Here is a 14074-nt window from a genome sequence, read left to right on the forward strand (position 1 = left end):
TAAACATACGCCTCCCCTGATTAAGAATATTGTAATGCGGCCTCTCCGCACCAGTCACTGCTTACCTACCTACTAGTAGTATACGGAATCGGAAACCGCATGCCGCCCGCCTCGATGCTTCCAGCACTCTCAAACGCTTCCATCGAGCTCCGTCTGTCCCGGACGAATTTCGGCCACGTATTCGTCAGGACGAGGTACTTGATGGACCTCTCGGCATCGTCGAATATCGTCTGATCAAAGTCGTCCGGGATACTGCCCCAGTATTGCACGCCGTCGCCGTCGACCTTTTCCTTTTCAGCGGTCGATGAGGTTGCAGAGTCGGGCCTGGACACGTCGTCGAATGGCGTTGCGGCATTGACGCCTTGCTTTTCGCCGTATGTCGAGCGAGCGGGCTGCTCAAAGATGGCCTCGAGCCGCTTGAGCTCTACAGAAGAGATGTTGATGGGAAACGCGGCGTCGGTGGCGCTGATGTAGTCGGTGTAGATGCGAAGAGCGCGGTTGAAGCGCTCTCTCACGAGCTCTCGCCTCGTCTCCTCCGAGATATCGCTGTTGCGATTCAAGACCGACGCGGGAAACGAAGACTTCCAGTCCCCAACACTTGTGAGAAACGCAATATTCTCGCCCGAAAAGTCTCTCAAGGCGGAAAACTGCTGCAGCGGCTCGGGATTCCTCTGCAGCACATGCTCCAGCGCGCTCAGCGTCAGAATGGACTCGACGGAGGATGCCTTGCCGGAGGTGTGCGTCGATTTCCACCCGCTCTTGAATGATTCGACGACGGTCGACTTGGACTTGATGGATTGGATGGCCTTGCCGACGCCGGTCTTGTTGTTCTCCCACTGGGCAATCGTGTTGAGGGTCTCCTGGCAGAGGGCCTGGTGGCTGATGACTTCCCAGCAGGGGAGGAAGACGGTGAAGATTTCCATCAACCAGATGGAGAGGGCGATCCTGAGGCATTTGATGAGTGCTGATGCCTTGAGAAAGATGGTAGGAGGGGGACGAACCACTGAGGCGGAATAAAGTGATGGTTGATTGCCTCCATTTCTGGAACATACAAGGCAATCAGCCACATGGGAGCCGCATGGAGACTATATACACACGCCGTCAGCGATGACAAACCCATCTCAGGGAGTTGCCACTTCATCTCACCTCGAAATCGCACACAGAATGGTCTGGGTGCGCCATCCCTGAGTATCCCTGATGGCGCGCGCACTCCATAAGGTGGAGGGGGCGACAACCCACGCCCAGAAGAGCTGCCAAATAATAGACGGCCACCTGAATCGCTCAAAGCAACGGTCAGCGCAAGAAGGCTCACACTTGGAACAAACAAAAAAGCTGAGTTGAAGCTTCATCAGAGAACCACTGACCACTCCCATCCGCGGCCCATCTGGACCTTTTGCTCCATGTCGTTGCCGTGAACTTCTGTACCTGGAATCCCCCAAGCGCTGTGCCACTTTCGCGAGATGATGTACATGAAGATGGTCATGAATAGCTGGCAGAGACAAAGAATTGTTAGCTCGCGTGGGTTTGCATGCAAAAAAGTCCGGGGCGCAGGGCGAAGAAACGCATGGCCGCCACCACTCACCTGGAACAGCATTCCAGAGCCCACCAGGAGAATGACCTTGGCCGTGTGGTCAAGTCGGCGGAACCGGCTGATGAAGCCGTCGCCGTCCTTATTGCTCGTCTTGGCCGCCGCTTGAGAATCACTCTTACTCTCAAGGTACTGCTTCTGCCGCTGCGCGATATGCAGGAACCGCGAGTTCGACCCGTGAAAGAGACCAATGCCCAGGGGCAAGTACGTGCCCATGATCCAGTACTGCGTGTCTCCGGGGTACAGCGGCCCGATGACATAGCCGAGCTGCACCGCCATCCAGAAGAGATGCAGCAGGAAGATGGCCGACAGCGAGAGGCCGATGCCGCGGATCCGGAGCATCGGCGTGTTGCGCTTGAGGATGAGGAAGCCCGCGCCCGCGAGCAGGAGCAGCGTCCACACGGCGGACCAGCATATCCACCAGATGCCGACGGAGTCGAGTCGCGCCTCGGGCTTGGAGTCGGCGGTGAGGCCGAGCTCGGTGCCCATGGTGGCGTCGATTGGCGAGCTGGGCGGGCGAAAATGAGTCTGCTTTTCTCGGAAGAGGGAAATGGGAAGTTTGCTTGTTGCTTTGGAGGCTGTCAGGCCACGACAGGTCTATAAAGAGAGAGAGAGAGAGAGATGCTGGGGAGACAGTCGCTGACCAAAAGTGTATAAAGGAAACAAAGACGCAAAGATGGGCAGCAAGACCTTTATTGATCCCGGGGGCCTGGTGCTCAAAGGGTGATTCAACCGCAGCAAAAGGCGGTTGTGGTTGCTTCCCCCCCCGTCTCTCTGGTGACCTGGAGCTGACAGTGTGATGCAGGAGACTGAGACTGAGACTGCATGCAGGTCTAGGACTGAGGATGGATGGGCCGGGATCATGGGCTGGAGATGCTTTTTACCATCTCATCACGTCCATCGAGTGTAGGCGCGCGCTCTGGAAGCTTTTGCTTTGGACGTTCATTTTTCTTTTCTTTTTCCTCGAGATTGCCTCTAGCTTCATTGATTCCCACCGGAAAAGTTTTATCCACGAGAATCACAGGAGGGCCAACCAACTACACGCACAACCTCTCTCGACCAACCTTCTTCCCGTAGGGTGTCCGGCCAATCGTGGGAAAAGTCGCCTGTCCCTTATGAGAATCATTTCTGTTGTGGCGATCTCAGATACTACATAATAGTACCCAAGAAGCCATGGATGGCCGTTGTCCTCTGGATGGTCGACTGAGACATGCCTCATATTGTCGGGGTCGGTCAGCCCTTGCAGATGCTGCGAGACAAAAACCGCCTTCCCTGCGTTGGAGTCTCATTCATGCCCTCTGACCCGATGGGAGCCCATTACGGCATCTACAGTCATTGTACGCATCAATGTTTATTCCTGCAGATTGTGCAAAGTATCTGCTGCTGAACAACCGATCGTGCATATCTGTAGCGCATATTGCATATACTATTGCTGCTGTGCACGCACACTTGACGTGAGTGATGACAATTAGTACTCTTTTTTCTACATTGGTATTATCGTCCTGAATGTTGTGTGAGTGTGTATGTAAAATCTATGCTGCGAGATCAGCGAACGGAATCCTAGGTGTTGTGACCTCGACCAACTGCAGCTCTCAAGATGGATGTCTAGGTACGAGCGTTACCTAGGTATAAGTAGATGGCCTCAACCGCCGAGTATACCAACACTGAGATTTAGTAGTTGAATTGTTGGGTGATTGGTGGCCTTGGTGGACGAGTCTTGGTATCCCCCCTGCTTGTTTCCCTCTGAGCCGAATCACAGGGGTACATCCAGTGTAACGAGAGCCACTGGCCGGCATAGCCCTGCCATCTTGCCGCTTTTACCGTCATCCCGCTCATTGTCGCTCTGTCTCTCTCTCTCTCCACGCTATTACGGTAAGGCATCGTGGGTTATCCTCCAATCGGGGCTACTGGAGGTTGACTCTAGCTCTCATCTGTTCCACGACAGATTCATCGAAGGAGCAGACAGCAGATCACGACCAGCCTCAAACGCTGAAATGAGGCTGGACGAATCTAGGTACGGCTGAAGCTCTTCTGCAGGGAGCGACAGGTGTATGTACTATCATGCAGGTACGAAAGCAGTATTTGTCATGTCTCTCCGTCACACCGAGATCGAGCAGCTTCGGGCTTTCGCGTATCTGCAAACCCGCCATGTCTGTGTGCGCTTCGTACCCGAATCTGTTGAAGCACAGATCTTGATGGCTACAGCGATACCTATTGTTGAAAAATAATTCGAGCCTCTTGCTCGGGTTTTCCTGGCGGGTGATGCCATCTCAGTAGTGCAGTGTTGATCGCCAGACGGCCCAAGCATCATCTCCTCATCACCTCCTCCACCCAACACCGATGACGAGATGAGAAGCCTGGTCTCCTAACAGAGTATTTAAACAGAGTTGATCATGTATTCGAGACGATCTTTACAACGCAGGGAAATCCATAGCGTCACATTGCTACGGGGTCTGGGGAACTTGACAGATCACTGTCACTTTCATCACAACCGGGTTGTTGTTGCGACCGTCTCAGCGAGCCGCAGTTGACGCCTAGCCCTGTGTACCGTCAACCTGGACGCCTCTTTCGCATCAAAAGACATGTGGTATTTATCTCTAAGGGAGCGTTGCTCAGAGCAGTGTACGCTATCATGGCTTCGCAACGCGGTGAAAGCAAATGGTTAATCGCCCCATAAGGCTGTGAGACATGCATGACCCTTGCGTCACAAAGCTGTGATCAATTGGCTCGACACTGAGCGGCATGAACCGTTTAAATAAACCCTGCTCAAACTAGTAAGAGGCTGATCGCGCGGGACGGCAATGTTTACTTCCTGCCGTGATGCAAGGGATATCAAGGGCTCAGGGTCTCCCCTCACCCAGAGAATGGCGGTCAGTGCACAAGCTCCAATGGATCTAGGACGCTTTCTGATGTTCGAAATGCAGCTCTGAACCGGGAATCACATATGGGAAATGAAATGGCGCGCTTGAATGAGAAAGTTCGTGGAGAATCGGGACTGAAACTGCTTCTAGTGTTTGTGTGAGACGAGCGGCTACACTGCATACAATGAATGCAAGCTGTGCTTCGCCAGGAAGATACTTTACTGAACCATGCAAACACTGAAAGAAAACAACCCATCAGGTTGTATTTTCCCAGTGGATGTCGGTCCTTTAACATCGCCACCTGCAGTAAAAACATCAATTGCTTGATAGGGGCGCTTGTACGCGCTGCCCGTTCAATATGCACTCCCAACTGGCCATCGATGCCTCCGTCTGCGTGCCATAAGTAGAGGGATCGCGTATCAGTCACCACTACTCTTGATGCAGCTCGGCATTCGAAGTCTTTGGCGACGGCACAAGTAGCCAGCTAATCGCCGTAACCGTCAGGAGGGCAATCAGCATGGGCTGCAGCACTTTGACGCCGGCATCGGCAGAGACAACTCCCGTGATGATGGGAAACAGGGATCCTCCCAGCTGGGCAAAGACAAAAACCAGCGGCAGCGCGGTGGAGTGAATGTCTGACGGAAACAATTTCGAGCCCAGGGAGATGCCCTATTGATGATGAGTTAGATGATGCCTGGGTACGGAAATCATAAGACTAAGGAAGACGTACAGTCGGAAACAGCGGTCCTGTAAAGAAGCCGATAAGACTGACGGCAATTGATGCGGCGACAATGTTCGGCACCCTAGGGTAACGAGAGACTGTAAGTTAGAATCTTGGATACCTATCGTCTCGGGTGAGGGGAGGCTCTATCCAACTTACAACCAGAAGATGAGCTGCAGGCCGATCGACGCAACAACATACAGAAACACCATCCGGCGCTCGCCAAACCTATGTGTTGGCTCAGCGAGCAGCAACCGCCCCAGGAGACCGCCGCCGTTGAAGCCCGCCGGCACGTATCCCATCTGCGAAAGATTGCCGTGCCTCACGTTGACCAGGTACTCGACGACCCAGCCGCCCGCCGTGAGCACCGAGCCGAGGTAGAAGAAGAAGAAGAGGCTGAGCAGCCAGACGCTGGGCGTGGACGCCGTCTTCTTGATGAGCTGCGTCGCCTCCTTGTTTCTCGATACTGCTTCGTTGCTCGGCTCAGCAGCAGCAGTTTCACCAAGTGTTCGTCCTTGACTCTCGCTCGCAGAGCTCTTCCGCTGAAGCCCGAGCGTGTCCCGGAATGCAACACACGTCAAAACGAGATTCATCACTCCGAGCCCCAGCGGAAACGTATAGAACAAGTACCACCGCGAGACCTCTCCCGCCGAAGCCACCGCCGTCGAGACAAACGGGCCGACGAGGCAGCCCGCCATGTACATGGCATGGATAAACGCCAGCCAGCGATGCGCGCCCTTTGGGACGGCGCTGGCAACCCACGAGTTTGCGTGCGTGTCCTGGAAGGCCTGGCCGACGCTCACGAGCCAAAACGTGACGACAAAGAGTCCGAAGGGAGGTTCCCAGGACCGGAGGGCGTGAGCGGCGATCTGGAATGCGGCTCCGAGGGCGAGCATGGCGCCAAGGTCGAGATACTGGCGGAGGTGGGTATTGGTAATGGCGGCAAAGAGCCAGCCGAGGAAGTTGGCGCCGTAGCTGGTGAAGACGTGGGTGTTAGTTGATGGCCTTACGATGATGGTGTCAAGATTGTTCAGCGGCAACTCACACGCTGGACACGATTGCGGTGGTAACATTGTAGTCACGGATGAAATAGGGTATCAAAGCCCCTATGGCTCCATCGTTGACTCCGGCGACGAAGAAGGAGAAGCCAGCGCTGATGAGCTTCAAGTACATCGCTTTGTCGAGGCTACGGCTCTCGGCTTCTGGCTCTGGACCAGCAGCATCTTGACGGCCAGTTTGCGTCAGATCTGCAATCTCGATTGCGTCTTCGACCGTTGTCTGAGTCTCGGTGACTGCCATAGTATAGTTGCAGGTGTGCTCACGTCGCTGTGATGAGGACGACCGCCGTCCTTTGACCGAGATGGCTGGCAGCCTCGGATCATAAATAGGAGACGCTGCTGCTGAAGCGTTTAGCCTGCATAGGCAATTCTCCGACAGGACACGCAGCTCCCCCCGCATTCTCGGAGTAATGGAGTTGAGGCCATGCAAAGCGGGCGACACTCCCCGTATTTCTCCGCATCCTATCATGTAGGTGATCCGGCCATGAGCTGGGGTTGGAACGTCTGATCAGGCCATGCTATTGCTTGGCATCAACCACGAGACTGTTACAGTCCCAAATAGAAACGTGCTTCAAGGTCAAATAACAGGGCAATCATAGCACTAGACATACAACAACCACCCGGGCTGTGGAATTGTAAGGGCACTGTGCGTTTCAAATTGGCTGCTAAACAGTGTTCAATGACGGCAGTCTGACTTGGGCTCCTTTAATAGCCTTTAATAGTGAGCTTTGACTACATGTAGGTACCGTGTTTGAATGCGTGACCCCCCCTTTATGCTTTCGACTACAATTTTGTCCTCGTATGCAAAGAGTCATTCATCAATCCCACCCTGGGCCATGTCATGCTGTGTATGTGTCAAGGACAGCCTCCACGCGAGCTTCCCATTGCTCGATTCTAGCCACACAGATACCGCTTCACCACATTGTGAGTCGACCCCTTGCAGTCAATCTCCTTCTTCTTCACCGGCGCACAGGTTCCATACAGCGAATCATCCTTGACCCGCCTCAGCCTCTGCGGATTCTGCGCGTAGCCCGTGTTGGGATCGGTACATCCGACGAGATAGTAGTCGGTGCCGTCAAGTCGGAAGTTCTTGTTGCACTCGCGGCCGCTCTCGGGTCCGATGGCGACGTCGGCTTGGCATGGGTTGATGCCCTCGATCCACGCCACATTGTAGTGCGTTCCTCCTTCTCTTATTTGATTGCCAATGGCGATGGCGCTTTGGGCCACGGAGGCGGAGAGGGAGAGACAGATGAGGGAGCTGATCAACTGCATTGTAGAAGCTTTCGAGGTCGAAATGATGAATTCGATGTGACTGAAAGGCTTTACTGTGCAGATAGACGGAGATGGTTCTGCCTTTTTATACCCAAACTGGATATATAGGATTGGTCGACATGTTATCCCTTGCATCTTCCATGCTTGAGAATGTCTCGGCTCTCTCTCACTAATTAGTTATGATTGGCAAGCCCACGAAGAGCAAGGCTGCTGCCTGATTTCAAGTCGTGTAACGGTCATTTTCGTCTTGCGACGCAAAGTCCAACAGATCAGCGTTTGATGACTGCTTTGGTAACATCTCCGTGAGACAGAGTGATGTCAAATGTCAGCCGTAGGAATCTCCATGATGCCCAGATGGCTTACCTGCTGATATGATGCTGGCAACTCTCACCACACAAATGATTAGCGATGCCACTTTGAGACAATGGTCCTACAGCTTCAAGCCCGCTTCTCTTGACATGAGAAGGATTCGCCTCTGTTTGAGTATCGTGATACCAGCGCTTCATCTCTCCAGAAACGGCAACCTCCGAGATGCAAACATGGAGTCGATCGATCCCATAGGACTTCAATTTGCTGATTGCCAGATGTAAGACAGCCAGTCCGTGTCTTGGCGAGTTGCCTTGAACAGGATGCTGACAGGATGTTGAGGCGTTCGAGCGATATCGACTCCGCGATCTTGGTAAACAAACCGACTATTCTTCACTCTGTTGCCATCATACATTGTCGATATAAATCTGATAAGTGGCTGAAGCGGCCGGCCAGCTGGCGCAAGTCGATCGCGCTTCAACGAGACAACACTGGTCTTGCCACATCGTCAGATAGACATCGCGATATTTGGGAATCCATTCAAGTTGCTTTCAATTAATAAGAATTGACGAGATCAAACCAGGCACAACGGCAGCATCACATAGGACCTGACTTGTTAATTCACCTGGTGGAAGCAGAGTGGCGAGAACAGCTGGGTAACACAGACAGACACCAACACAAACCTGCCACGATTTGCCAGCTGCCCATCGCCTGCATCATCCAATGCCCGTTTATTCCGACCCTCATGCACGGGCCACAGTTATTCCGTCTCCTCAGCTGGAATGTGAAGCCTGAATCCTTCCCGTCTGTTTCACCTTCTGCCAACCAGAAGCTCGTAGTACTGTATTCAGGCAAGTGTTGGGCATCAAAGCCTCGTCAGGCGCTGGCAAGGGTCGGCCATGGGACTGGACATCTTCTGCTTCACCATACCTATTCTAACGAAAGGCTAACCATGTGTGTCCCTCCCACAGCCAAAGCATCAGGCCTCGCCCATGGCTTCCCGACGCCTCCCAAAGACGTGCATCCTCGAAGTCGAGAGAAAGTTTCGCTCGCTCGCAGTCCCCCAACTGACGCAATATGGCGGCCTCCCTCACTTCAAAAGCCTCAAAACGCTCCCGGTCAAAGTGATCCACGACGCCTACTACGACAAGGACAAACTCCTCTCCCAGTCTGGAGCCTGGATTCGGAAGCGAGACGACATCTGGGAGGCAAAGCTCAAAAAGGGCGGAAGCTTCCTGAACTCGAGATTCGAGGAACTCAGCAGCATCGAGGCGATATCGGCATACATTCGGCGCCATACCGGCATCAACGAGTCAGAGTCTCGAAACTTTGGCCTGGAGCCCATTGCCGTCTTCACCACCACGCGCAATACCTGGATTGCTGACGAGGAGTTCCGGATTGTGCTGGACAAGATGGACTTTGGACACGAGGTTGGCGAGGTCGAACTGCAAAAGACTCTGCTCGGCGTCGATGGGCACGACCCGACTGAGCAGCAGAAGCAAGCCGAGATGCAGCTCATGGACGAGAGGATTGTTGACTTCATGAAGACGTATGCGTGGGCGTTTACCCTGGGTGCAACGGGAAAGGTGACGGCGTACTTTGAGTGGAAGCGCAAAAACGGTGTCTGAGAGCAGATGAGGATACTGAATGGTTTGAGGGCAAAAAACTTGGGTGGCATAGCCTTGATACGCGGTTTCTTTGATCCCGGTTATGGAGGCTCTGATGATATTCTGTCTGCCACATATGCCATGATCAGTTGCATGGTTGAGATCTTTTATTGCGAGGCCTGAATGAAGCTTTTCTGTGATTACGATTTGTAACCATCATGCCTCTACAGGGGGTGGAAGAAATTTGATGCAACAGTCCGTTCATCCCAGTGCTTTGGATGGTCGTGCTTCTACGGCAATAACGCGACCATGTCTCAGGCCGCCGCATCTCATCCTGCGCCATCGTCACACATGCCCTGTTACAGTCTGCCTTGCAAGAGAGCCAACAGGGTCGCATACGAATTGTTGGTGTAACCGCTCGTATCAATCTATCGCATAGCAGGGGCATCAGTCAGCATCACAACCCTTATGCGGCGACATGCTGGTGACTGACCGTAATGAGCTTGCCTTGTTCCTCAAAACGCTCAAGAAGAGGGGGGTTCAGGTTCTGGAACTCGTCATATCGCTTCTTGAAAGTCTCGATATTGTCGCCTTCGCGACCTTGCTTCCTGTTTATGACGCGTCCTTCAGCTAAAGCCCGAGGGCAGTCAAAGAACAAAACGAGCAACGGAGCCTGGAACTATGCCAAGTTAGAATCGTAGATGATTATTTATGATAGACTGACAAGCGTTACCTCTCTTTCAAATGCTTCAGCTTGATCAAGACGCCGAGGGAAGCCGTCCAAGATGATTGTGCCGCCCGCATTGACATGAGGCCTCAGAACATCAAAGAGCAACTCGGTGGGCAGAAGATCTCCACGCCTGACATATTCAACCACCGTCTCGTCTGCTTCGGGCATTGCAACAACTCCTCGTAAGACGTCGCCAATGGAGAGGTGCGTGAAGCCGTATTTGTTTGCAAGCTTCTTGCAGAGAGATCCCTTGCCTGCTCCTGGGGCACCTTTACAGGCTCGTTAGATCTCCTGAGTTGGTTGAGCATGGTTTTGACTTACCAAGCACGAATATGAAGCGTTTCTCAGCAGCTTCCATGATTACTGGCGACTTGGCTGGCTATAGAGATGGAGTTTGGGCGGGAGGCCGACGGCTTGATGCAGTCTCCGTGGGCAATATGTATGTGCGGAAATTGTGCTGTGCAACATTAGGGCACGGGTAGATGTCTGCTGCCTTTAAAAGCCATATAAAGCCTGTTTGCTTTACACATTCTCTTTTCTTCTTCTGCTTTCCATCCACTCTGCTTCTAATTGAACAAACTTACCCTTCAACCTTGGTACCAGCTAATACAACTTGACCATGCTTGCTTTTACTTCCCTTCTTCTTATCATCGTCGTCCTTCTCTGGCTATTTGTCAAAGCTCCCTTTCTACGTAGAAGATCTCCTCCAATATCTGTCAATTACCATTTCTCACGAAAATGCAATATGACGTGCGCCTTCTGCTTCCACACAGCAACAACCTCCCATATTGAGACCCCTGAAAACGCCAAACGAGGCCTCAAGCTCCTCAAGGAAGCGGGCATGAAGAAGTGCAACTTCGCCGGCGGAGAGCCCTTTCTCTACCCCAAGTTTCTCGGAGAAATGATTGATTACTGCAAAGACACTCTCCAGATTGAATCAGTCTCCATCGTCTCAAATGGGAGCCTGATCAAGGAGCGGTTCCTCCAGAAACACGGTCACAACATTGACATCCTGGCCATCAGCTGCGACTCCTTCGACGAAGCCACAAACGTCAAAATTGGTCGAGGATCCGGCAACCAGGTCAAGAAGCTGTACGAAATTGCCTCTTGGTGCCAAAAGTACAGCATCAAGTTCAAGCTCAACACCGTCGTCAACAGGTTCAATCATCTCGAGGACATGAATCAGCATATCAGCGCGCTACAGCCATTTCGCTGGAAGTGCTTCCAAGTGCTCATCGTCGCAGGGGAGAACGACTCCGATGCCACGCTTCGCAACGCTCACAGCCTGACTATCTCTGACGAAGAGTTTGACGACTTTTGCAAGAGGCACAGCGGCCAAGCGTCTCTGGTTCCGGAACCAAACCGTTTGATGGCTAAATCCTACCTGATTCTCGACGAATACATGCGTTTCTTGGATAGAGATGGGAAAGCTCCATCCGAGTCCATCTTGAAGGCTGGTGTTCGCCGCGCGTTGGAGCAAGTTTTCTGGGATGAAGCAGCATTTCTCGAACGTGGAGGTCTCTACGATTGGAACAAGGGATCTTGTTCTTCAGACAAGATGGGGCTGGAATGGTGACTCGAACATAGATGTTGCCGGGTCATCTTTAATCGTCGCTGCCTTCAGAAAGGCCTATAGGTTGATTGATGTTTTATTGTATGATTCGTGTTATTCTATATATAGTCATCCCTGCGTTCTGTCGACCTGTCCTGTTGTATTTCGATCCGCTCTGCTACCATCGATTCTTAGGTGTGATCTAACATCTTCCAAGCCCTTCCATCAAGGTATTACTCACACATTGCATCTCCAGGTAGGCATCGGGAGGTGTCCCTACCCGCGGGATCTCCCCGTCAAACGAGCCGAGCTGCATGCTCCTCATGATCTATCAAAAACGGTTGGCTAAATGCAAGCACTCGGCAAAGAGTAGGCCTCGTATATGCACAGTACCGGAGACTTTTCAGCGTCGTCACCCTGCATCTCGTTGTTTTTAGTGGAAGGTGAATGGACGGAGCGGGTGTGACAGTCGCGACATGTGCTTCCGGGGCGGCCTACAATCCAGGATGCGGGGGTGATGCAGCACAACCGGCATGACTGTGCCACCCATCTTGACTTCTCCTAGAACATTCCTTCAAGAACTTTCTATCCCAGATGGTTGAGAAAGACTGACACCTTGATACTATGTAGTGATGGCCTCATGCAGCCGAAAAGCCGCAAACGACACACAAATGCCCATGCCTTTGAGTACCTACCTACCTTATACTTGTAGATGGTACTTGGATTTAGTAGTACCACACTCTTGAATGCAGAGGCGGCAATATACAGCTACCTAGCTTATTAGGTAGTATTACCATTGAGTAGCACTGGTGTGTTTACGGCTCTACCTAGGTACCTTATATATGGGAGGTAGGTAGGTAGGTGACCTCAGGTCATGTGTCTTCCAACATCCCCCCGGCCAAGAAATGATGGCGTCCTCGCCATCACCTGTGCATAAGGTAAAGTATTAACGTCAAGTCATAGATCTCCCCTAGGTCTCGTTCCCTTTTCGACCTAGTGTTGCCTCCCGCCGCCCCAATTTATCCCATTTCATTCATTCATGCCCGATATGTCCCGCAGGGGGGAACATTTTGTCAGGGCCTAGTGATGGAAAGTGGACAGGGACGCCGGCGTCTAGTTGTCCAGAGAAGGTTAGGAGGGATGCCTGTACCAGTTGTCGCAGTGCCAGTGACCACAAAGGGAGGGACGGTGTTTCCCTCGGCTGTAGGACTTGGGCAGGGCAAGGCAACTTCGGCGGCCGATGTGTCTGGTCTGGCTACCTAGGTCTACGAGTCCCTTATCCCCGCTGAGGCCGGAGGTACCTTGGTTTTTATTAAGCGTACTTACCTTAGCTGGACTCACGTTAGAGCCCCCGGAGGGCATCTTGAGGGCATCCATAAAGCAGTGTTAGCAGGACCGGCAGCAGCAGTAGCAGCATTAGTATCTAGTAGCGGCAGTAGAAGTAGAAGGCAGCAGCAGCTTTGCTCACCGCATGGACGCATCTAGCGGGCATCGACCTTGTAGCTTTACTTCGACATCACCCCGTCTTCGGCAAGGACGAGATACGATGGACGAAGGATACAAGCAATTGACGGAGGCACGATCATGGAGATTCATATCCGGTGGGGAGGAACGACATGCTGCCCAACATTCATTCAATAACTGACGCTTGGCAAAACATGACTTGAGCTTGGACAAGTAGAACAAAGTGGGTATATTGAATCGTAAACTTCCAAACACGACCGCCACAGCGCTTAGACATAACTTGACGTGAGTCCCAAGGCTAGCTGCTCACCAAGGAAATAAAAGCCAACCAAGGCAACAAATTCGAACCCCAGCGCTCACTCCCGCTGAAACGTCATCCGCCGGCGTCCATTGGATGCCGTCTCCTCGATTGTGCAGTCCATCAAGCACAAAACCTCGAGAAACGCGAAGACGTCGAGTTCCTCCTCCACAAGAGCCCTCAAGCGCTCTCCCCGTCTCCAGACGGCCCACTCGCCAGAGCTCCAGACCAGGGCGACCTGTCCATCTCCGTCGTGGTGAGAGAGGCCGTTGTAGATGCGGCTCTCTATATAATCCAGTCAGCTGTGCTGCACACGTGAGAGAGTGGGTAGGGTGTAAAAGCATACCTTCTTCAGTGAGACGGATTCGCACCTCACGGACGCGGCTGATCCATCTGCGCACTCTGTTGGCTTCCCGTGCTGATATGGCTGTTAGCTTATCTCGTCCTGAAAGAAAGGAAATCAGGCATAATTGACTTACCGGCCAGCTCCTCGTCCGTGCGAGGCCTTGTTGGCCTGGGTCGTCTTTGCCGTTGTGTCGGCGCAGAAGGGGCAGTGGTGACACCCATTTTTATTTTGTTTGTATAAAAATGGGGGGAAGCGAAGCGAGAAAGATGGC

General features: G+C 52.7%; 7 protein-coding genes across 7 annotated transcripts; 2 read left to right on the plus strand and 5 right to left on the minus strand.

The window, feature by feature from the left end:
• Window positions 1-65: 65 nt before the first annotated feature.
• TRIREDRAFT_63981 (uncharacterized protein) lies at window positions 66-2077 on the minus strand (the record flags this gene model as incomplete). The annotated part of the gene is made up of 5 exons (XM_006966532.1): window positions 66-945; window positions 1002-1085; window positions 1147-1272; window positions 1365-1489; window positions 1583-2077. 5 exons carry the CDS (start codon window positions 2075-2077, stop codon window positions 66-68), a joined length of 1710 nt encoding a protein of 569 aa, XP_006966594.1.
• Window positions 2078-4878: 2801 nt separating this feature from the next.
• Window positions 4879-6453, minus strand: TRIREDRAFT_79202 (uncharacterized protein; the record flags this gene model as incomplete). The annotated part of the gene is made up of 5 exons (XM_006966533.1): window positions 6216-6453; window positions 5691-6145; window positions 5330-5636; window positions 5180-5252; window positions 4879-5118 (listed from the first exon to the last, which is right to left on the minus strand). The coding sequence occupies exons 1-5, from the start codon at window positions 6341-6343 to the stop codon at window positions 4879-4881; spliced, it is 1203 nt and encodes a 400-aa protein (XP_006966595.1). The 5' UTR covers window positions 6344-6453.
• Window positions 6454-7122: 669 nt separating this feature from the next.
• On the minus strand, window positions 7123-7500 carry TRIREDRAFT_108663 (uncharacterized protein; the record flags this gene model as incomplete). Its single annotated transcript, XM_006966534.1, has 1 exon — window positions 7123-7500. The coding sequence occupies one exon, from the start codon at window positions 7498-7500 to the stop codon at window positions 7123-7125; it is 378 nt and encodes a 125-aa protein (XP_006966596.1).
• A 1051-nt stretch (window positions 7501-8551) lies between these two features.
• TRIREDRAFT_122499 (uncharacterized protein) lies at window positions 8552-9434 on the plus strand (the record flags this gene model as incomplete). The annotated part of the gene is made up of 2 exons (XM_006966439.1): window positions 8552-8644; window positions 8778-9434. The coding sequence occupies 2 exons, from the start codon at window positions 8552-8554 to the stop codon at window positions 9432-9434; spliced, it is 750 nt and encodes a 249-aa protein (XP_006966501.1).
• Window positions 9435-9879: 445 nt separating this feature from the next.
• Window positions 9880-10501, minus strand: TRIREDRAFT_108665 (uncharacterized protein; the record flags this gene model as incomplete). Its single annotated transcript, XM_006966535.1, has 3 exons — window positions 9880-10092; window positions 10138-10403; window positions 10465-10501. 3 exons carry the CDS (start codon window positions 10499-10501, stop codon window positions 9880-9882), a joined length of 516 nt encoding a protein of 171 aa, XP_006966597.1.
• A 261-nt stretch (window positions 10502-10762) lies between these two features.
• TRIREDRAFT_64288 (uncharacterized protein) lies at window positions 10763-11719 on the plus strand (the record flags this gene model as incomplete). The annotated part of the gene is made up of 1 exon (XM_006966440.1): window positions 10763-11719. One exon carries the CDS (start codon window positions 10763-10765, stop codon window positions 11717-11719), a length of 957 nt encoding a protein of 318 aa, XP_006966502.1.
• A 1796-nt stretch (window positions 11720-13515) lies between these two features.
• Window positions 13516-14024, minus strand: TRIREDRAFT_108667 (uncharacterized protein; the record flags this gene model as incomplete). The annotated part of the gene is made up of 3 exons (XM_006966536.1): window positions 13516-13742; window positions 13804-13875; window positions 13937-14024. 3 exons carry the CDS (start codon window positions 14022-14024, stop codon window positions 13516-13518), a joined length of 387 nt encoding a protein of 128 aa, XP_006966598.1.
• Window positions 14025-14074: the final 50 nt, after the last annotated feature.

Source organism: Trichoderma reesei (assembly GCF_000167675.1).
Source record: "Trichoderma reesei QM6a unplaced genomic scaffold TRIREscaffold_13, whole genome shotgun sequence".
Taxonomy (NCBI): domain Eukaryota; kingdom Fungi; phylum Ascomycota; class Sordariomycetes; order Hypocreales; family Hypocreaceae; genus Trichoderma; species Trichoderma reesei.